At 39.9% G+C, this 22371-nt stretch overlaps 3 protein-coding genes across 6 annotated transcripts in view; 1 reads left to right on the top strand and 2 right to left on the bottom strand.

The window, feature by feature from the left end:
- The window catches only part of LOC129775580 (integrator complex subunit 2), a 29395-nt gene extending 21944 nt beyond the window's left edge, over window positions 1-7451 (bottom strand). The window contains exons 1-3 of the mRNA XM_055780466.1: window positions 7066-7451; window positions 6445-7012; window positions 5437-6387 (exon numbers count right to left, since the gene is read on the bottom strand). Of these exons, the coding sequence (XP_055636441.1) occupies window positions 5437-6387; window positions 6445-7012; window positions 7066-7346 (1800 nt within the window). The 5' untranslated portion in view covers window positions 7347-7451. The remainder of the gene's footprint in view (window positions 1-5436; window positions 6388-6444; window positions 7013-7065) is intronic.
- A 469-nt stretch (window positions 7452-7920) lies between these two features.
- Window positions 7921-8439, top strand: LOC129775584 (ribosomal protein 63, mitochondrial). Its single transcript, XM_055780472.1, has 2 exons — window positions 7921-8186; window positions 8249-8439. Exons 1-2 carry the CDS (start codon window positions 8016-8018, stop codon window positions 8390-8392), a joined length of 315 nt encoding a protein of 104 aa, XP_055636447.1. The 5' UTR covers window positions 7921-8015; the 3' UTR covers window positions 8393-8439.
- Window positions 8421-22371, bottom strand: part of LOC129775581 (apoptosis-inducing factor 3-like) — a 34540-nt gene continuing 20589 nt past the window's right edge. For 2 of the 4 annotated variants that reach the window (XM_055780468.1, XM_055780469.1), the window contains exons 2-3: window positions 9930-10252; window positions 8421-9861 (exon numbers count right to left, since the gene is read on the bottom strand). In XM_055780468.1, the coding sequence (XP_055636443.1) occupies window positions 8575-9861; window positions 9930-10252 (1610 nt within the window). In that variant the 3' untranslated portion in view covers window positions 8421-8574. Of the gene's footprint in view, window positions 9862-9929; window positions 10253-10309; window positions 10512-22371 lie in introns of those variants that run through there. The other 2 variants (XM_055780467.1, XM_055780470.1) reach the window with 2 other exon arrangements.

Here is a 22371-nt window from a genome sequence, read left to right as displayed (position 1 = left end):
ATCAGATATCGACTTTTGCCGTGTCTGAAACTCAACATCATCGAAGCTATAGGAGCGGAAATCACAACATCTATTGGGCCTATTATCGTGATTGCGGTCTACTATCCCAAACAGACGTCAATCAGAGATGGCTCAGCGTTACTTCTTAAAAACGATATCAGTAAGCTAACACGAAGGCAGTCGAAATACATCATCGGCGGGGATATTAATGCTCGACATCAGTCCTGGGGAAACCAAAGGAGGAATCAAAATGGAGTGACTCTAAATGATGATCTACAGTGTGGGCACTACAGGATTCTTAGTCCAGCAACCCCCACTCGCATTTCTCGTTCTGGAGTACATTCCATCATTGATTTCTTCATTACCAACATGGATCGCCACATCGGTGATCCTATTGCCCTTAACGAGTTGAGTTCGGATCACTTCCCAGTGATGGTTGAATTAGGAGTGAATGTCGTTGTCAGGAGGCCACAATGTAGACGGGACTATCATCGTTCGAATTGGGTGGAATTCCAGCAGCTTATCGACAACAATATTGATCTCGAACAGCCTCTTGAATCTCCCGAAGATATCGAAGCAACAGTCAGCTATATTCAAACTGCAGTTATTGAGGCTCGCCAAAACCACATCCCAGAAACGATTCAGGTGAGTAACTCTGTTCAAATTGATCCAATTACTAAACATTTGATTAGACTTCGGAACCTCTATCGAAGGCAGTACCAACGTACTGGTATTCGAGAGAGGAAACGACAGTATAATCAGTTAACCAAGGTTATCCAGGCCAGAATGATTGATCTCCGTAACAAAAAATTCGCGAAAGATATGAGTAAACTTCCGAATAACTCCAAACCATTTTGGAGGCTCGCTAAAATTCTCAAGACCAAGTCTAATCCTATTCCTCCTCTTCTTCAACCTGATAATTCAGAACGATTGATAACACCTGCCGAAAAAGCTAATGCAATTGGCAACCATTTCGCTAGTTCACACAATCTTGGCCAGAACATTACAAGTCCATTTGAAGCTTCAGCGAATGATACTGTAAGGGCTATTGACAATATCCATTCTGTACCTCAAGAGAATGAAATCATCTCGACTACAGAGGTTATCTCGGTTATACGCTCGTTGAAGAATATGAAGGCCCCCGGCTTCGACAGTATATTTAACATTGAGTTGAAACATCTTAGTAACAACTTATATGAAATTATGACTTCTATCTTCAACAGATGTCTATTACTTGGCTACTTCCCCTCGAGTTGGAAGTTGGCAAAAGTGATCCCGATACTAAAACCCGGAAAAGATCATTTTCGAAAGTATTCGAAAAAATCATTTTCGAAAGTATTCGAAAAAATTATATTAACGCGCATTCTTGCTTTTGCAGATGAGCACAATATATTTTTGGATGAGCAGTTTGGATTCCGAAAAGGTCACTCTACAATTCACCAGCTTCGTAGAGTATACAATATAATCAGACGAAACAAATCAGTTTCAAAATCATCTGCCATGGCACTTCTTGATGTTGAAAAAGCATTTGATAATGTTTGGCATAATGGTCCCATTTACAAGCTTCAGAACTTTCCTACATTTCCTACAGTTTTCCTACATACTTGATAAAAATTATCAAAAATTATCTTTCTGATAGAGCGTTCAATGTTTCTATAAACAATATTTCATCAGAGAAATTCATCGTGAATGCAGGTGTTCCTCAAGGATCTATCTTGGGACCAATTCTTTTCAATATCTACACTTCAGATATTCCCGCACTCCCATCTGATGGGAAACTGTCATTATTTGCAGATGACACTGCCATCATTTACAAGGGCAGAAGTATCACAGAACTAAGATCTAAACTTCAAAGAGGATTAGACGCTTTGTCTGGATATTTCAATAATTGGAAAATATGCATAAATGCAGCAAAGACACAAATCATATTGTTTCCCCACAAGAACACTCCAAAGCTTGTTCCTCCTCAAAATATGACAGTCAGTCTTAATGGCAATAGTATTGAATGGTCTTCAGAAGTAGTGTATCTGGGTCTAGCTTTCGATCGAAAGCTTACCTTCAGAGAACACATTGACAAAACAGACACAAGATGCAACATTTTAATCAGGTCATTGTATCCCCTGATCAATAGATACTCTCGATTATCTCTAACGAATAAACTTGCAGTATACAAACAAATAATATTTCCAGTTATCGCATATGCGATGCCCGTTTGGGAGTGCTGTGCTCCAACACACAAATTAAAACTTCAACGCATACAAAACAAAATTCTTCGTATGATTCTAAACTTTCCACCCAGAACGCGAAATTCGGAGATACATCAGCTGGCCGGAATTAAAAGCTTGGATGAAATTATCAATAGTAATTGTATGAAATTTGAACAGAGTTGCGCTCTCTCAATACACGGAATAATACAAAATCTGTATGATTATGCTACCTGACTCTCTAGTCGTTACCTTTCAAGGTAACGGCTTCGGATTAGGGTGGATATATTTATTTCCAGTTAGATTTAAGTTTAAGTTGGGAAAATGTAAATAATTTGGGGAGGGTATCTTATAAGTTAGATTCCGGTATAAAAAAAAAGTAACAAAAAAAAAATAGAAAAGTTTAGGCATGATTTTACAATAGGAATATGAAACAATCGGATAATGTGTATGATGAAAATCATTACAGAACTTGACATTGCAACTTAAAGATGTAGAACCCTAGGTTGATCACTTGAAATGTAGTATTATATTATAATGTAAACCAAATTAAGAAATGAAAAGAATTTAAGTGAAAAAAAAGTGCTTTCGTTCATTTCTTACTCTACTCTCGCACCGTGAGGACTCGTTTGTGTGGGACCAAGCACACAGCTCGTTAGACTTTCGGTGGTAAGGCACCACGAAAGCAGCTCGGATAAGCGTACCAGCCGCAGGAAGCATGAAGAAGCCACATCGCTATCGACCGGGAACTTTGCGTGAAGTTCGTCGTTATCAGAAGTCGACCGAATTGCTGGTCCGCAATCTACCTTTGCAGCATTTGATTCGTGGAATTGCTCAGGACATCAAAACCGATTTGCGTTTTCTAGCTTTTAGTACATTATTATGTTTAATCACAAAAAAACCGTTTAATTCAAAAAGTTTTTTACTCATTTTATTTTCTAGTTTTTAGTACATTATCTGTTTCATTAGAATCTTTCTCTACAATGCAGGCATTGTACTGTATTCTATCAGTCAAAAAATTTAATTTGATACTGATATTGAGTGGATTGCAGAAAATACAGTGTGTTCTCCAAGTCAAGTTCGTTGGTTTGATACACATATCTCAATTCAAACTTTTTTTTGAGATAATATGCAATCAGCTATTTTGTAGCGGCGGCCAAATTGGATTTTTCAAGATAAGCAGTTTTAAAATGACAACAGAGATAAAGGTATTTTATAAATTCGGTCAGTTCCTATTGGTCAAATTTCTATTAATGTGGGACAATCCTACAGACATACAAACTTACATACGAACAGACCAAGCTAAATAAAATCGTTCAATAGAGTAATTTGCTATTTTGTGATTGCGGCCATCTTGGATTTTTATTTTTCATGATCTACTGTGATCTACTATTCAAGCCCTTTCAATTGATACCCATATTAATGGTGTTTTGACATAATATGTAGTCCGCCATTTGGTAGAATTTTGATGGATTTGCATTTTTCATAAATAACCGTGTTCTACTAGTCAAGCCCTTTCATTTGATACCCATAATAATAGGGTTTTTAGAAAATATGTAGTCCACCATTTTGTAGTGGCAGCCATTTTGGATTTACATTTATCATAAATAACCGTATTCTGCTAGTCAATCCCTTTCATTTGATACCCATATTAATGAAGTTTTGAGAAAATATGTAATCTGCCATTTTGTAGTGGCAGCCATCTTGGATTTGCATTTTTCTTAAATAACCGTGTTCTGTTAGTCAAGCCCTTTCATTTGATACCCATATTGATGGGGTTTTGGAAAACCCACATTGATGAGGTTTTGAGGAAGAAAGGGATCCGCCATTTTGTAGCGGCCGCCATCTTGGATTTTCAAGATCATGAAATACGCAGTTTTGTAATGACTACAGAAATAAAGATGTGTTCCAAATTTCAGATCAATCAGTCAACAGGAAGGGGGTCAAATTTCTATTAATGTGGGTCAGCGCTACAGACAAACATGTTACAAACATACAAACGGATTACAGGGCAAGCTAAATAAAACCGTTTAATAACAACGATTCCGCTTAGAAACTATGAGGGTTTTATTTGTTTTTCCAATAATTTTCAAGTCTATAAATATCTTCGCATATTTTCAAACATCTTAAAAATAGAGACATGTAAAGACAATGTAAAGATTTGGCATCCCTGATTCGAGCGCTAAATTCTGTTTTCGACGTTTTGAAGGATGCGAGTGCGAGTAAATTCAAAAAACTTTAAAGTAGCTCGCACGCCGAATCACACATGCTCTAACTGGCATGATGTGTTCACACGGTGTGAGTATCTGTACTGCAGTAACTGACTAGACCGACTCGTATGCTTACTCGCACCGTCTGAACCCGGCTTAAGTTATTGCCTCGCAAAATTTTTTTTCACTTCTATACAAAAGTGATTTTTGAACCAATCCTCAATTTTTTTGTTTGCCGTTATAACGAAACATTTTAGGCCGTTAATCGAAAACTTGCCTGAATTGAAGAGGGCCGTTATAGCGAAATGCCGTATAAAGAGCGGCCGTATAGCGAGGTATGGGTGTATATAAATAAAAATGGATCGCCGAATGTGTTGATGAGAGCAAAACTCGAGAAAAAAATTGTCCAATTTAGGGCTGTCTTTATTCTATCATATTTCCTGTATCAAACAATTATTCCATGTAACGGAGAAACATGTTATTTGCAAGTGGTTGAAAAATCTTGAACGAGAATTGTGTCTGAAAATAATTTGATGTTCTAATGATGAGTTTTGGTAAAGGTACTAGGAATTTTATAGTAGAAGGTAATTTTAAAAGGTAGATTAGAAGATCAATCTATGAACAGTTCTGTAAGAGACGTGAAGTTTATAACGAAAAATACATTTTGGGCGGGACGAAGTTTGCCGGGTCAGCTAGTATTAATATAATAATTTTGGTCTGGATCACCCCTCGCGATTTCAACAGAGAGAATGGAAGGAAATAAAAACACTGCGAACGGGACGAATTTGACTGGAAGATAATCACTACAGGGTTGACCAACAGAGAGTCCAAACCTTGATGGAGGGTATCCGAAGAAAAGCACGTAAATTCATCAAAACTGTAAAGGAATATTCATTTCTTCTGAAAAGAACAATAAATGATCTGCATTTTGATATGAAAACATTTTTGTACCTTTAACCAATCCTGATAATGTGATTCCGGATTCTAAATGAATAAAACTGAGAATGAAAAATTCAACTTACCTCATTGTTCGAAAACGATATGTTCTGAAAAATATGCTGTATCTCTTGTTCAGACAAAGCTTTATGAGTGTGCTCCACTGGACTTTTTTGATTTGGAAGGATAACAGAATTCACATACACCTCGATCAACGCGGGCAGAACTGGATGGAGTGGAGTTACCGAGTTACAAATTTGTTTGTATATCCAGTTCTTGATCGGAACCTTATGTTTCGAGAATGCCCTTGATTTGAGCAACTGATGTATGCAGTGTACAGGCAAATACCCAGGAATAGTCGCATTCAGGTTCATTGTGACTGGCACTTTAATGGCATGAGCAGCAACTACTTGTTCCGTGAAAATTTCCTGAGTGAAAATGTACTTCATGCGACTTATTGTATTTGGTCGTAACGGGAACTTCATACCCAATGTCGAGCAAGCCAATTCACAAATGTGTGTGAGTTGATTACTGTGGAAATGGATTGCCATTAGAAGAAGCATTTCGCCAAACGACGCGGAAGTGTCGCTTGCACTCTCGAAATAAGTTTCCTCTTTAATTAACCATTGAATCCATTCAATTATTTTCGCTTCTATTCCCTGATTTGCAACCAGAGATGGGCATGCTATCAACATGCATAAACCTAGAGATGCAAATCGCATACCGGCCGGCGTAGGCGGTGGCTTCAATATGATCAGCTGTATCAGATACAGTATCTCTTCATCGGAAAACTTTATCCCTGAAATTCCTCGCAATGCACAATATAGTCGCAACAGCGCAGCCGATTGGACAACATGCTCTTCAGGTAAGTGAAAGTTGTGCGAAAAAACTACAATATGCTGCAATTGCTTCAGCAGCTCATCGCGAAGAATGTTTAGCGCGTCTCCTTTTCTTTTCTGGCTAGTTCGCACATACAACGCAAAAAACGCTCGAATATTTTGATCATTCCCCAATAATAGACCAGATACAAAAGCAACCTGAAACGAGAAAAATACTATAAACCCTTACTATGGTGGATGTTCAATTATTCTTACCAGATTTTGAGGGTCTTTCAGACTCAGCTTCAGCATAAGAGACGGCATTTTGGTTTGTTCAACGCAAATTGTTCTCGTTGTCAATGCTTGGCATGGATTCATCTCGCAAAGCTCACATAAAACAGCAAGTCGAAGTTTCCCTTCCGGTGTTTCCTCGTCACCATTTGTAATCAGTGATGTTACCGTTTCACGAAAACAGTCAGGCATATTTGCAACAACCCAACAAATTATCCTGCCGCCGTTATTGACATACATAAGTGTTTCGATGACATCTTGTAAATTCAATAGCGATGGAAGTTCAGCAAGCGCGACACAAATAATATCAGCTATTTCTTCCAGATAAATGTTATTATCAAACAATTCGGACTTTTTAATTATCACTTCGTTAGATGACTTCTGAACGGAAGGCTGAACTGCTTGCTCGGAGATTTGTGCTTGTAAGTAAAATAATTCTGACAAGACCACTCTCACTTTGCTTACAACATCGGCTCTCTCGAATCCCATCACGACGCCGTTTGGAAGGCTGTGGAACTGGGCGGAATCCTGAGCTGTATAACCAACCTTTTGCCTGATATGATAGTTTTATTAACTCTCTTTACCCTTCATAATAAACCAAATTACCTCAACTGTTGTTCCTTTTTCACGTCCACTTCCAGCTCATGGAAGCTTACTTGCAGAAGAGACACAATGTTATTCACAACTTCTATACCGGCAAGAATCGAAAGTAACTGCTTCCGGCCGTCCATCCAGCTCTTAGTTCCGTCCAGCGGCGGAAGCAGGCTCATGCGAACTAGACAGGGAAGCAGTGGACGGATTTCGCATGTGCTACATTTTGCTAATTCTGCAATGTTCAAGTTTTGTATCGCCATAAAGGCACTTGGCGTAACAGACGAAAAATTCATGTTCGCCAACAAGTGCCCAGAACTCGTAATATACTTGAAATATATAGAGAAGCAAAAACACGATCATTTGTACTAAGTCAACATTGTGCCGACAATGTTTTCCATTTTGCCATATATCAAATTTGACAGATATCTCAACCGCACGGCTTACAGAGACAAGGCTAGCTACTCCGGATCAGTCATTTTTTAGCGACGTCATCTGAGTCGTTGAAGTAAACAATGTGTTCTTATTTTTTATTTTTCGTGCTTTGTAAGTTTGTGCGTTGATAATATAGTTGATTATATTTAACACCATGAATAATTTGATAAAACATTTATCCACAAAGAACATAATTCTCGGTTTTTCGGAAAGCGAAAGAATCTCTTTTTTGGCCCGATAATGTCATTTTCATAATGTATACACCCGCTCACAGCGCATTGAACCATTTTCGATTTTTCATTTCAGGAACATTTACGCGTAAGTCGGAAAACAAAATACAACTGGCGATTGTTTACACTAACAATTCGGATGACGTCATCAAAAAGAATGTTTACTCGCTAAAGAACTAGCCTTGTCTCTGTAAGCCGTGGACGGGCTCATCTGTCATTCTATTGTTACATCCGTTACATCAGACTTCATCAAGTAGATTTCAAAATAAAATAATCGCACGAGTCCGCAAATTCCCAGAAATGCGTTTAACTTTAGTGAACTTTTTCAAAAAAAGTGTGAACGGACACATATTCCGTGGAAAGTATCGTTTAGTTAAACCAGTTAGTTTGCATTCTGTGCAATCACTAAGACGAGATTACGAGAGAACGGAAGCAAACATGGCACTATTGTTGAATCCTTATTTATCACTGGTAGGTGTCGGAGTATTTCGCATTCGAGTTTTATTACTATGTAATGTATGTATTCCATCTAGGAACAATCTAGCGGTCATGCAAAGGAATTTAATAAGAAGGAAACTGCGATTGCCAAATGGCGAGAACGTCAGCTCAAGATGAAGCCTCATGTCACCATAACGGATCGATTAGAACACTTAAATACTAAAAAAACTTGGGATTAGAATAAAAATATCAATATATTTCAATTCCATTTGTGCAGCATTAATAAGTTTATTGTTTCAGTTTTCCTGTACATAGATTATCGGTTTGAATGTGATGAAATATTACCTAATACTGATGGATTGTTAATACATTAAATCGCTGCATCCCATGAGGTTCTGTGAAATGAGGTAGTGTCATGCCTTTATTTGATCCATGTGAAAGGATCAGGGCTTAGCTGATTTTTGTGCAACGATTTTCCTTGGGACATATATTCGGCGAATTGCGACACAACTGGATCTCTACCACATGAAGCCATTCCGATCACCTTTCCCGCTTCATTTAAATAGAATGCTACGAATTTTAACTGTTTCAGATCACCTTCGATGATGGTTTCATGCGGAGTTCCGTAGCCAGCATATCGGAAGCCTTTGCCGAATAACATCGTCCAAAAATAGGGCACCGCTCTGAGTTCCGTTGTTTTTCCAAGCATATTCAGAGCTGCCACCCGTCCGTGGTATTGTGCCAGTGGGTAGTGACCAATTGTAGCTAATTCGTTGTTGTTACAATAAATAGGTGCATTAGCAATATCTCCTCCTACATAAATCCCGGGAATGTTTGTCTCCAAATATAAATTGGTGTCGATGGATCCGTTTTTGTTAAGTTTCAATTCTGAACCTTCTAGGAAGGTAGTATACAAGGTTGAACCAACACCCATGACGCATATGTCGGCTTTTAAAATGCTGCCGTCATTGAGCTCAACTGCTGTTAGCTTTGTGTTTTCGCCAATGCATTTCCTAATACCAGACTTCATGACGAACTCGATTCCTTGTTCTTCAAACATTTGCATAATTCGCAATCCGATTTCCGCACCAAAAGATTCTGTCAAAGGAACACTTCCTCGTCCAATCACGGTTACCTTTGAAACTTTGTTCACACAATACGCTGCAGCTTCAAGACCAATGAAACTGACACCGAGTACAACAACGTGTTTGTCCGGACTCAACTGAGAGTTCAATGATTTCGCATCCTCGTTGGATCGTAAGACAAAAACGTTCGGCAGATGTGCTCCTTCGATATTAAGCTTCCTAGCTTTAGACCCAGTGGCTATATACACTTTGTCATACTTGATTTTATATCCGTTACTAAGACTAATCTCCTGATTTTGGCTGTCCAACGAAGTTACCTCGGTGCCAGTTATGGTTTCGACATCATTGTCAGCATAGAACTGATGGTTTCGCAATAACTTTTTGTCCAGTTCGAAATCCATCACTTTGCTAACTAATACCCGATCGTATGGCAGACAAGGTTCTTTGTTAATCATAACGACTCGCCCGGTGAACCCTTCCTGTCTCAAAGTTTCCGCGCAAATAGCTCCTGATGGGCCTCCTCCTATCACTATGAAAGTGCGTTCATCATCAGAAAGCTTCCGCACCATTGGTTTAGTTCTTTTACTGGAAAGGAGTTCTTGTCGTTTGGCACGTATTTTTACCTGTTTAGTGAAAGGGTAGACATTTAGTGAGATGCTTACAATATCATTCGAAAACAAATTTCACTCACCCGACCTTGTTCAACCGAAACCTTGAAGCAGGGGAGTGAATCTTGTCCAGGAAAATCCTCAATATCTCCAGTTTCGATGTTGAAACATGCACCGTGCCAAGGACAACGAACTCTTCCGTTACCCAATGCTCCAGTCGAAAGCAATGCACCATAATGTGTACATTTGTTCCCAATAGCTGATAATTTTCCATTTTGTTTGATGAGTAAAATTTTTCCTCCTTCCAGGTCAAATGGCTTCATTTCATTTTCGCTGATATCATTTTCCCCGCAGATAAAGTTTTCCACATATTCATCTGCGGCATTCATCATTCCGGTAACTTTGGCTGGAAAGGAATACCACACAATTATGGTTGACGAAATCAATTACTGATATAGATTACTGAAATATGACTTAATTCCGAATAAATCAAAACACGCAATTTTTAATTACATGGAGCTAGACTCGATATCCAAACATAATGCTTTCTCACGGCGTTATGATATCCATGCATAGGCTTATTTGTCACCGTCTATTATGAACTATATAAATAAATATAGAACCCCAAATAAGAGTTGCCACATCAACGGAAATGGAAAACATTTTATCCATTTTTTCTGATTTTCTTGACATGTTGACTGCCACGCATTTTTGCAAATCCCATCAGGTCACACGTTCTGATTGCCAAGTGGTATAACTTAAAATTTCCAGAATGTCCAAATATTTTCGACATTATCAAAAAAATATACGATTATCACATAACCAAATAATCGGTAGACTATTTCAAGTTAGTTTTGTTAGGAAAAATGTGACGAAGAAATCAGCCGACGCGCGATTGGAAATCAAAAAACTGAATTTGAAAGACTATTGATAGTTGAATTTTAAACATTTGTTTGTAATGCGTTTCCAGATCAATGATACGTGAGTACAGTATATTAGGAGATTCTGGATATGACGTAATTTAGTAGATTCTAGGTTAATTGCTACCAATAACCAGTATTCGAGATTTTTTTCTCTAAAGTGTGCGAATCGAGTCGTTCGAACGAAAGTCAGATACGGTAGTAAATAGACTGTTGAAGATTTAAAGATATTGTGAGAAGTGAATTAAAACAAAATAAAATATAGTAATCATTCGACAACTGAACCTGGTTAAATAGGACAGATCTTTAACTGGGAGAACGTTAACTGGGTTTTGGCCCAGTTAAAAAGGGACTGTCTACATACCATGTGAACAATTTTAGGGGGTAGGAGGTAAGAAAATGTCCACGCTTGTCCGCGGAGTGGGGGGAGGGATATAGATCGAGTCCACGTGAACAGGAAGAATATTTTTTTAAATGCAACTACCTGTACACTCAAAACTAAATTAAATAACATATACTCAAGAATTTCAAAACTCTCCGTATTTATCAATAAACGGTTAGAGTCGCCAGAGAGTGCTGTCCAGTCAAACGTTCATATATATTTTTTCTCACATCATTGATCTTCTTCGGTGAAATCTGTATTATAAAAAAAAATCACGTAATCTGTGAGTGACCAAGCTATTTTCTATGATCTTTCTTTTATGGTTACGGGGTATAACTATACTATAAGAGTGGGTTTAGACTAGTGATATATTAATGTGAAGAAATATGATGAGATTTATAGAAATCGCATCAACCGTTTACACTAGCGTGAACTTCTATAATGAATATATTCATATCTTAGGTGAATTTATTCACCTGAAGTAGAACTGCATCTAACTTTAGTGATTTCTCACCAGTGAGAAATTCACAAGCGTTTACATATGCTGAATTCATTCAAGTTATATATACCTCGAATAAGTGTATCATATTTATTCTCACCCGTTTACACCTATTTTCACGTGAATAAATCCATCTATAGCTATAGATCTCCCTAATGTAAACCCGCCATAAGAAATCATCCTCCTATACTCGCACATACGGTCTGACAGATCGAAAATCAATCAGGTGGCTGAATAAAATGACTATTTAAACTTTAAACTATTTAAAGAGAAAATATTTTATGGAATTTTCTCATTCAACTATATATTTTTCTTTAAATAAACACCAATAACCCCTAAAAATACACGATAGCAATATTACAGAGACACGCACAGTCTGTGAGTATACGAGTAACGATTTTTCGCGTGAGTATTGGAGAGTAAAACGATTCCATAATGGTTGAAATTTCATGGTATGCGTAAATGATTTTTCATCATATAATTTTCTATATATCTTGTTATATCTCGAGAACAGTTAGTCTTAACATATTGCGGACCGTTCACGAGATTTCTCGTGTTTCGCGTTCCGTTTGTTACGAATGGATCACGAAATAACCCGTGTTTTCTACACTTGAAGGTTAAATCCATGGTTTGCCAAGGATCTAACAAGGCCTACCGATGGTTCGCCTTCGTCTTATCCACATCGGAGGAAACAATTTCATTCGTGGAATCCGAATAAATGTAGCGTTCGAGTATTGTGCGATTCACATAGAACGTTACGGAAAAGAACGTCTACGTTCCGTCAACGTCTCCACCAATTCACACATGCAATCAATGCTTGCATCAGCACCGTCACGTCAAATGTCAAACGAATGATTTATTCAATGTTATTCATGGTGACGCCATCTACAACAATTTTAAATTGCAATGCCCTCTTTCAAATCAGCATGCCTAGAATCAGTCCTAAATTTAGAAAAAATAAGTGAAAATAATTGAACTATACTATTATATGCCTAAAACCTGTAGTCCCGACCCTTTTTTAACAATAAAAATATATAGACTGTTTTTCTCAGCTAGTCGTGAATTGATTTTGACTGAGAAATTTGAAACTGGGAGATATGTTGGCATAAAAAATGCAGCCAAAATCAAAACAAAAGCCGAGACACAAAGTCCAGACAAAAACCACCTCTGTCTCCGTCAATTATTCTTTTCTACAAATCCTGCCGGTCGTTTTCGTTGAACGTATGCTGACGGGTCGTTACGTTGCCGGTGTATGTGAATGTTTTCATATGAATTGCATGGTAGAATAACTGACGCAACGGAACGTGACGGGACGAGAACGTGACGTGGATGTTGTATGTGAATCGTACTTATGCCCCAAAACGCCCCAATTCGCATGTGTTATAAATTTGCTCATGTTACGCTCAGAGTTTTACTCCATATGCAAATACGCCTTCTATATATATATTTATATTTGCAATTGTTCATACATTTAACTTCAGTATTGAATTGTTATTTTTTTTTTTCAAATGTATTCTAAGATTCGTATCAGTGAAGCGCCACACAGTCTACTAAGTGAATTGATCTACTTACGTACAACGATCAAAACAAACGAAACAAATTGCTCTTCGCTCACAAACACTATTATCCCATTTTTACACGTGGTTTTACCCAAGACGGGTCTATGGTACTAGGTGAGGCCGTTTCGTCACTAAGTTGGTTAGGGGAGCGGTATATGAAAACAGTACGGAAGAAAGCAGAAGGGGAATTATTTCCTTGAAGCGTGAAAGAGACAGACTGATCAGGAGCGAGCTTCGGCACTAGCGTATTGGGTTTTGTTTACAAACAAAACACAGTAGACTTCCAAGATGGCTGAAGAGTGGTTTTAGCAAGTTGGCCCACCTTAGGATCTACTTCTACGCGCCTTGGTTTTACCCAAGACGGGTCTATGGTACTAGGTGAGGCCGTTTCGTCACTAAGTTGGTTAGGGGAGCGGTATATGAAAACAGTACGGAAGAAAGCAGAAGGGGAATTATTTCCTTGAAGCGTGAAAGAGACAGACTGATCACGAGCGAGCTTGGACACAAGCGTATTGTATTTTGTTTACAAACAAAACACAGTAGACTTCCAAGATGGCTGAAGAGTGGTTTTAGCAAGTTGGCCCACCTTAGGATATACTTCTACGCGCCTTGGTTTTACCTATTCTACTACAAAGACTAGCTTCCACCTTCACCTTAAGATAATGATGTCTGTATAGTGTTCTTCATAAAGAACTGCGTGTAAAATCATTTTTCCAAAGTATTTTAATTTCATTAATATTTACATTAGCACCACTAGTAGAGTGCCAATGAATGTATTGAAAAAAATAGACCCTAAAATTTCAAAAAGTTACTTTATATCGAGATTTACACTTATCTAAAAAAAAAATTAGTGGGTTATATCTATGATATAACCGCAAGGTTCACATGGAACTACCTTAGCTTAGCAATCATTCGTTTGTATTGATTAAATTCTTGATTGAATGGAACAGTTTCCAAATTCAATTGAGTTCAATATATTTGCTCTGTGAGTGAAAAAAATGAACAAATGCCGTGTAAAGTCAATTAATTTATTGTGATTGATTGTTCTTCGTTACAAGTAAATTTAATGACGGACCTTTTACGTTTGGTATGATGACTAGAACAAAATATATGTACGGAAGAATTATCAAACGTTTGATGAACCAGCCTAAGGCTGAAAATCTTTCCAATAAAGACAAAAAAAAATTATCAAACGATTATTTTATTTTACATTTCCCTCTGAAGTTTACATCCCAAAAGTGTACATACTTCTCGAATCTCGAATTTGCTTGAAACTGGGAAGTTCATTCGCTTCTAGTGGCTGCACGATTTTCCCAGGTTCCTAAATTTAGAAGATCATGTTAGGACAGACATATTCCACTCTGCACAAAGGCAAGCGAGGACAAAAGTACTCGCAGTTTGCATTTATTTGCAGAGCCGATTTCCCCAGAAACCTCGGTTTTGAAGTCTGTGTTAGGGAAACACATTTCAATCGGAACAAAAATACCCCCGATTTGTATGAATTCGCAATGCCGATTTCCCCACGCTTCATGGATTTGAAGTCTGTGTTAGGGAAACACATTCCAGTCGGAACAAAAATACCCCCGACTTGCATGAATTTGAAATACCGATTTCTCCAGGCACCTTGGTTTAGAAATCTCTATTAGGGAACACATTTCGGTGGGAACAAAAGCTCCCCCTACTTTCGTGTGTTCTTCTTCTTCTTTTTGGCTTTAAGAGGGTTTAAACTTTTCAGTTCACTCGCCTCTAGGCTCTTTCGTGTGTTTGCAATGCCGATTTCGCTGCTTGGTTTTAAAGTCTGTGTTAGGGAACATTTTTCGATGAGAACAAAAGTCCCCCTACTTTCATGTATTTGCAATGCCGATTTCCCCAAGGCTGCTAATTTTGATGGCTGTGTTAGGGAAACCGTAAATCGGGCCAATCAAAACGATGCAGTTAGGGCGTTTAGATAACGCCTAATATTTTACAGTTATTCAATTGTTTATCTAATGAAAAACAACATTTTGTTAGTTGCGATAGATGCGTAGAAATATTCCCTATCAAGTGATGCAAACATCTCTCCTATCCAGTACGAAATGTTCGAGCTATAAGCATTCGAAATCTTTCATTTTTTCCTGCATGTTCTGTGTTTAGGTTTTCATTTTACCCTCCATATATTCCGGTTAGACGTAGTCCCACGTCAAAAAATGTTGTCAACAGTCTTTTCAGACGGAAAAACGACTAAGTGCCAAAAAAAAATAAAATAACCCATTCGGGGTGGTAACGACCATGCAGCGCCATGTTGTAGTGTGTATCTCGTTCCACGCAGAGGATACTGCTCGTTCAAGTTCTTCAAATCACTCATATTGCTTGTGAGCTGCATCTACTATTCTTACGATCACTCCTCATAAGTTCTTGATAGGCTTTTGATCTGGTAAACAAGCTGACCAGTTCAAAATCTGAAGCCCCTATTCAATGAACCATGCCTTAGCTTTCTGGATGTTGTGAATTGATGCCAAATTACCCAATTATCACGGTGTTTTTGATGCAAAAACAGAAGTAAATGATTCTGAAGTACTTAATTGCATTTCTGACTGTACAGAACAGAAGTAAATGATTCTGAAGTACTTAATTGCATTTCTGTCTGTACATTGTACATTGTGTTTATGAAAAGCTATCTGAACTAGACCGTTTTGAAAACATTCTCCTCAACTATCAAACTGCCTCCTGCAAAGTAACGAGTTGAAAAATTACATGAAATTCTATTCAAGGCATATTTCTTTTTATCAGAGAAGTTCTTCTGAAATAGTTGAACCCTTACCTTTGGAGATGGGATTTTATGGTTTGGGGAGAATTTTCTCAAAAAGGTCTGGTTTAGGTAGCTTACCATCTACATGAATGAACAGTCAGAAGTGCAAAGAAGTACTTCAGAATCATTTACTGCTGTTTTTACATCTAAAACAATTTGATTGTGTGATTTGCCATCAGTTCATAAAATCCGGAAACTCATGGCATGGTTTGATGAATAAGGGCTTCAGATTCTGGACTGTTCAGTTTGTTTACCAAATCAGAACCCTCTCAAGAACTTATTGAAGAGTGATCGTAAGAATAGTTTTTTTTTTGGCAGACTTATCTCACTTCTTAACTAGGCGAACCTAGCCAGAATTTTCACCTGCCCCCGGGCTTCTGAATGCCAAAGGGGGACTAGGCTCTGCGGAATGCACGTATCTGCATGCTCGTGCTGTTTTAGTCCTGACCGAGGAATTGTCGGACAATCGCGCAGGTGCTAAGGATGACCGACTTTTGGATGCCGGCCAATTCCTTCTCGATGTTCAACACCTTTAGCGCTTCCAGAAGTGTCTTCGGGATAATTCCAGTTCCAGAGAGAACGACTGGAACAGTTCTTGGGACCTCCCTTAGCCCCCACAGTTCCTTGAGCTCCACGGCCAATGGTCGGTACTTGCAGATTTTGCGACCGTGGGTCTCCTCCAGATTCTGGTTCAGTGGAATAGCGACATCGATGATGGTGACTTTGCGGTCGCTCTTGTCGTAAACCATTATATCTGGGCGGTTGTGGTGGATCGAGAGGTCGGTCAGAATAGTGCGATCCCAGTACAGCTTGAAACGGTCATTTTCCAGGACAGGTGCAGGCAGGTACCGGTAGTTTGGTACGTTGTCTTCCAGCAGAGCACATTGGAGCGCCAGTTGTCGATGAACAATACGGGCCACGTTGTTGTGGCGCTCGGTGTAGGCTGCGTTGGCCAAAACGGGACAGCCTCCCATAATGTGCTCTATGTTTTCACCTGGTTGATGGCACATCCGGCAAATGTCATCAACGTTTTGATGCCAGACGTACCGCCTGCAGTTTCTCGTCGGCATTATCCTGTCCTGGATGGCTATCATGTCGGCTTCTACTACTGAAGAGAGTTCACCACGCGTTAGCCACAGATTAGATGCGGCCTTGTCGACGTGTGGCCGGTCCAGTTGATGGGGGTGGGCACCATGCACTGCCTTCTGCTTCCAAGCTGCAATCTTCTCCTCCACTGTCTGCAGATTGCAGTTGAGTTGGTACTCCGCTTGCGCCAAGTGCAGAGCGCTGTATCCTCTGTCAGCGGCGCAGACAGCCCGGTATAGCGCGTTTTGGTTGGCGCGTTCTGCGAAGTACTCGCGCAGTTGTCGTACCTGGGCAACACACAGTGCAGAAATGTCGACGATTCCAAGTCCCCCTTCTTTGCGTGGTAGTGAAACTCTCCAGTGCCGATTGAGGATGGTGCATTCCGGCCTCTTTGAATGCTTTCCTCATCCTCCTCTCAAGGTCCTCTAGGTCAGTTTTGCTCCATTTGACTACACCAAAACTGAAGGTCAGCAGGGGAACCGCGAATGTGTTGATCGCGCGTACCTTGTTCCCCGCGTTGAGGAAAGTCCTCAGGACACAGTTCACTCGACTCAAGAACTTGTCTCGCAGCTCCGTCTTGATGCCAGACAAAACCAAAGCGGGCTGAAAGAGTCGCCTTGGAATATCCCCCTCTTTATCTGCAGCGTTCTAGACTGCAACACATTTTCCCCATCACTAAGGTGCAGAGACGTGCTCCACTGCCTCATCGCATGCTGCAGGAACCTAACGACGACGGGATCAATTTTGTAGAGCTCCAATACCCGGACGAGAAACGAGTGAGGTATGGAGTCATAAGCCTTCCTGTAATCGATATAGGCCATGCTTAGGTTCCGCTGGTTATAAACCGTCTGGCCGACTATGGCTGCGTCGATGATGGCCTGGTCTTTGCAGCCATGCGTATTTTTTCTGCATCCTTTCTGCTCTTCTGCGATGATATGGTGTTGTTCGCAGTGGGCAGAAACTTTGGCGGTTATGATGCTGCTTAATATCTTGTACAGACTCGATAGGCACGTTATCGGCCTGTACTTTGATGGGTTCAATGTGTTGCTGTCTTTCGGGAGGAGGAATGTGACGCCACGGGTGGCGAATTCAGGGAGGTTGTGTGGGTCACGTAGCACCTTGTTGAAGCACTCAGCTATCTTTTGATGTGCGACGGTCAGCTTCTTGTGCCAGAAGTTCTGAACACCATCGGGGCCCGGTGCTGCCCAGTTCCTCAGGTACCGCGAGGCTTCGCGGACATCGTTCTCTTCGACGATGATAGCTGGCATCTCTCCAATTTCACCACAACTCTCCTCCTCCCGTCTTAACCACATTTGCCCGTCGCGATGTTCTACTGGGGTCTCCCAAATACCAGCCCAGAAGTAGGGTAGGAGCCTGCCCGTTGGTCTCAAATGTTCCTATCTCACGCCTCCACGAAGATCATATGACGACATTTTTAGATCGGGCGTGAACTGGAAACATACACCTGGTCTTGGCTCCGAGAACGGGTGTCGAAAGTGGCTAAGTGAGGGGGTGCGAGCGAGTCAGAGCGCTATATCTCTCCCGGGGAAGGCCTCTTTTGACGTAGGACTACGTCTTTCATTTCTATACCGGGGTGTAAAACCAAAGTTTCGAGAACGAAAGCGTTACGCTGGAGACCGAGATTTTGAGCGTTAATAGCTCTTAAACAACTGAACGAAATGATATGATAAACACTTCATTTGAAAGATAAAATGTCTACGCGTCATATACTTGTTACTTTTTCATCCAAAAACTTGTTTCAATAGTCTTAAAATTGCTTTCAAAACAGGCTATTGAAATCACCAATCGGTATATAAGCGAGCGCCGCTCGTAAACCCACTCAGTTATGATTGAACAGCGATTGAAGCATGTTGTCGCTGTTGTTGTGAAGCTAATTTCGTTTACCATGAAAACGCTGATGAACGGTGTCACCAAGAGCCTGTTAGTGCACCTAAGGCCAAAAGGGAATCCATCAGGAGGAGAGTGATGCCACGGTTCCGCTTGAAACATCGGAGCAGCCGCCACACACACACACACACATACACGCGCGGAATTCTCGTTGCTATCATCGTTGCTAAAAAATAATCTGCCAGTTCCCCTGGGAATTGAAAAATACATTCATGCGAAAGAGTTTATTTTAATGTTTTCTATCCATATAACACTGCAACCAAATACATTTGGTTTTGTTATTTTTCAATCAATCGCAATTAACAGGAAAGCTTCTGAATATTTTTTTTCCCCATCAGTGGAAATTTTCGTATCCAATATTGGATGCATAACATGAAAAATGGAAAATGTTTCACATCGCGAAAATCAAGTCATTTTCGAGCGATTATTTGCTTTCTACTCATATAATGCTGTGACCAAATACATTTCGTTTTGGATTTTTTCAATCAAGTGCGATCAACGTAAGACCACGTCTTTCGGCAATTTATTAGAGGTGCAATGAATCTTTAGGAATTCCCGCTCTACGCGCACTGGCAAACAATGTTTACTCAACAATTTCTCAAACGAGAAATGGGTGTTGTGAGAAAGGATTAGCGAACGCGAAAACGAAAACGATTCCTTCGATATGGGGATATATTCACTACATCATGTCATGTATTTCATATTCTTCATTAAGAAATCCATATCCATGGCACCTATCGGTAACGAATTATTATCGAAACCACGATTTTCGCTAAATGCTCCTTTCAGTTCGGCCTGTAAAAAACTTTTCTGTACTCTAATCCATCAAATTTGGAGCCCTGAAAAGGGCCGTTGATTATATGCTAAGCTAATATAGCACGCTCTCCTCGGATACGATGGGCCAGCTGGATGTCCATGGGCATGATGTGACGCGTTTTGCATGGATAGCACACAAATTGGTATCTTCGAATAAGCCTCCTGAGCAATTCCACGATCCAAATGCTGCAAAGGTAGCTGCGGATCAGCAATTCGGTCGACTTCTGATAGCGATGAATTTCACGCAAAGTTATCGCTTATCCGAGCTGACTTCGTGTGCCTTACCACCGAATGACTAACGAGCTGTCTGCGAAAGACTAACGAGCTCGAGTCCTCACGGTGCGAGAGTAGAGTAAGAAATGAACGAAAGCAAAGGAAGCGTCATTTTATAAACCATAAAAGTATAGAATCTAAATCCCACCCTTATTATATTCGTGAGTATACAGTAAGCTTATATAATAAAGAGGGTGGGGTTTACATTCGATTCTTTTATGTTTTATAAAATGACACTTCCCTTGCTTTCGTTCATTTCTTACTCTACTCTCGCACCGTGAGGACTCGTTTCATCGGGACTAAGCAGACAGCTAGTTAGTCCTTCGGTGGTAAGGCACCACGAAAGCAGCTCGGATAAGCGCACCAGCCGCAGGAAGCGTGAAGAAGCCACATCGCTATCGACCGGGAACTTCGCATGAAATTCGTCGCTATCAGAAGTCGACCGAATTGCTGATCCGCATGCTACCTTTGCAGCATTTGGTTCGTGGAATTGCTCAGGACTTCAAAACCGACTTGCGCTTCCAAAGTTCCGCGGTTATGACGCTGCAGGAGGCTTATTCGAAGATACCAATTTGTGTGCTATCCATGCAAAACGCGTCACATCATGCCCAAGGACATCCAGCTTGCCCTTTTCAGGGCTCCAAATTTGATGGATTAGAGTTCAGAAAAGTTTTTGACGTAGGACTACGTCTTTCATTTCTATACCGGGGTGTAAAATCAAAGTTTCGAAAACGAAAGCGTTACGCCGGAGACCGAGATTTTGAGCGTTAATAGCTCCTAAACAACTGAACGAAATGGTATGATAAACAATTCATTCGAAAGATAAAATGTCTACGCGTTATATACTTGTTACTTTTTGATCCAAAAACTTGTTTCAATAGTCTTAAAATTGCTTTCAAAACAGGCTATTGAAATCACCAATCGGTATATAAGCGAGCGGCGCTCGGAAATCCACTCAGTTCTAATTGAACAGCGATTGGAGCATGTTGTCGCTGTTGCGGTGAAGCTCTTTATTTATCATGAAAGCGCGGATGAACGGTGTCACCAAGAGCCTGTTTGTGCACCCTATGCCAGAAGGGAATCTATCAGGAGGAGAGTGATGCCACAAACGGTTCCCTGGGAAGACATCGCTACACACACATACACGCGCGGCTATTAACAGGTGGTTATCGAGTTGGCATTAACCACTGATGGGCTTACAGTATCGAGGAAAATGTGGAAATATCTAATCGTTACTGAGAATAATCTGCCAGTTCCTCTGGGAATTTTCCAAATATATTCATGTGAAAGAGTTTAATTGAATGTTTTCTATCCATGTTACACTGTGACCAAATATGTTTCAATCAAGTGCTATTAACAGGTGGTTATCGAGTTGGCATTAACCAATGGTGGGCTTCCAGTATCGAGGAAAATGTGGAAATATCTAATCGTTATTGAAAATAATCTGCCAGTTCCTTTGGGAATTTTCAAAATATATTCATGTGAAAGAGTTTAATTGAATGTTTTCTATCCATGTAACACTGTGACCAAATACATTTGGTTTTGTGGTTTTTCAATCAATCGCAATTAACAGGATAGCTTCAGAAGATTATTCTTCCCCATCAGTAGGATATTTCCGTATCCAATATTGTATGCGCCCGCAATCGATTATTGCTCAGTCGCCGAAAGTTCCGAGCTCAGAGAGTTCATTCCCCTCTAGTTTGCCTTCCAAATTGCCATCGTAAACCACACCTTCTCTCGGTTCAATCACACACAAAAAGCATACTTAAGCGATATTCTGGTGGTGAGACACATTCATTTTTCGTGAGGACATCGACAAGACAACATCGTTGCCTAACGTGCTGGAGGAGGTGGACGGCGAAGGATCGACACATACACGCGCAGAACTCTTTCCGTTAGGATGCCATTCAGCATCGAGAAAGTTCCGGAAAGATCTAATCATTGCTGGAAAATAATCTGCCAGTTCCTTTGGGAATTTTCAAAATATATTCATGTGAAAGAGTTTAATTGAATGTTTTCTATCCATGTTACACTGTGACCAAATATGTTTCAATCAAGTGCTATTAACAGGTGGTTATCGAGTTGGCATTAACCACTGGTGGGCTTCCAGTATCGAGGAAAATGTGGAAATATCTAATCGTTACTGAAAATAATCTGCCAGTTCCTTTGGGAATTGTCAAAATATATTCATGTGAAAGAGTTTAATTGAATGTTTTCTATCCCCTGTTTTTTATAACACTGTGACCAAATACATTTGGTTTTGTGGTTTTTCAATCAATCGCAATTAACAGGAT

The sequence above is a fragment of the Toxorhynchites rutilus genome, chromosome 3 (assembly GCF_029784135.1).
Source record: "Toxorhynchites rutilus septentrionalis strain SRP chromosome 3, ASM2978413v1, whole genome shotgun sequence".
Classification (NCBI taxonomy): Eukaryota; Metazoa; Arthropoda; class Insecta; order Diptera; family Culicidae; genus Toxorhynchites; species Toxorhynchites rutilus.
Note: the sequence above shows the minus strand (reverse complement) of the source record. Positions and strands in the feature narration are given on the sequence as shown.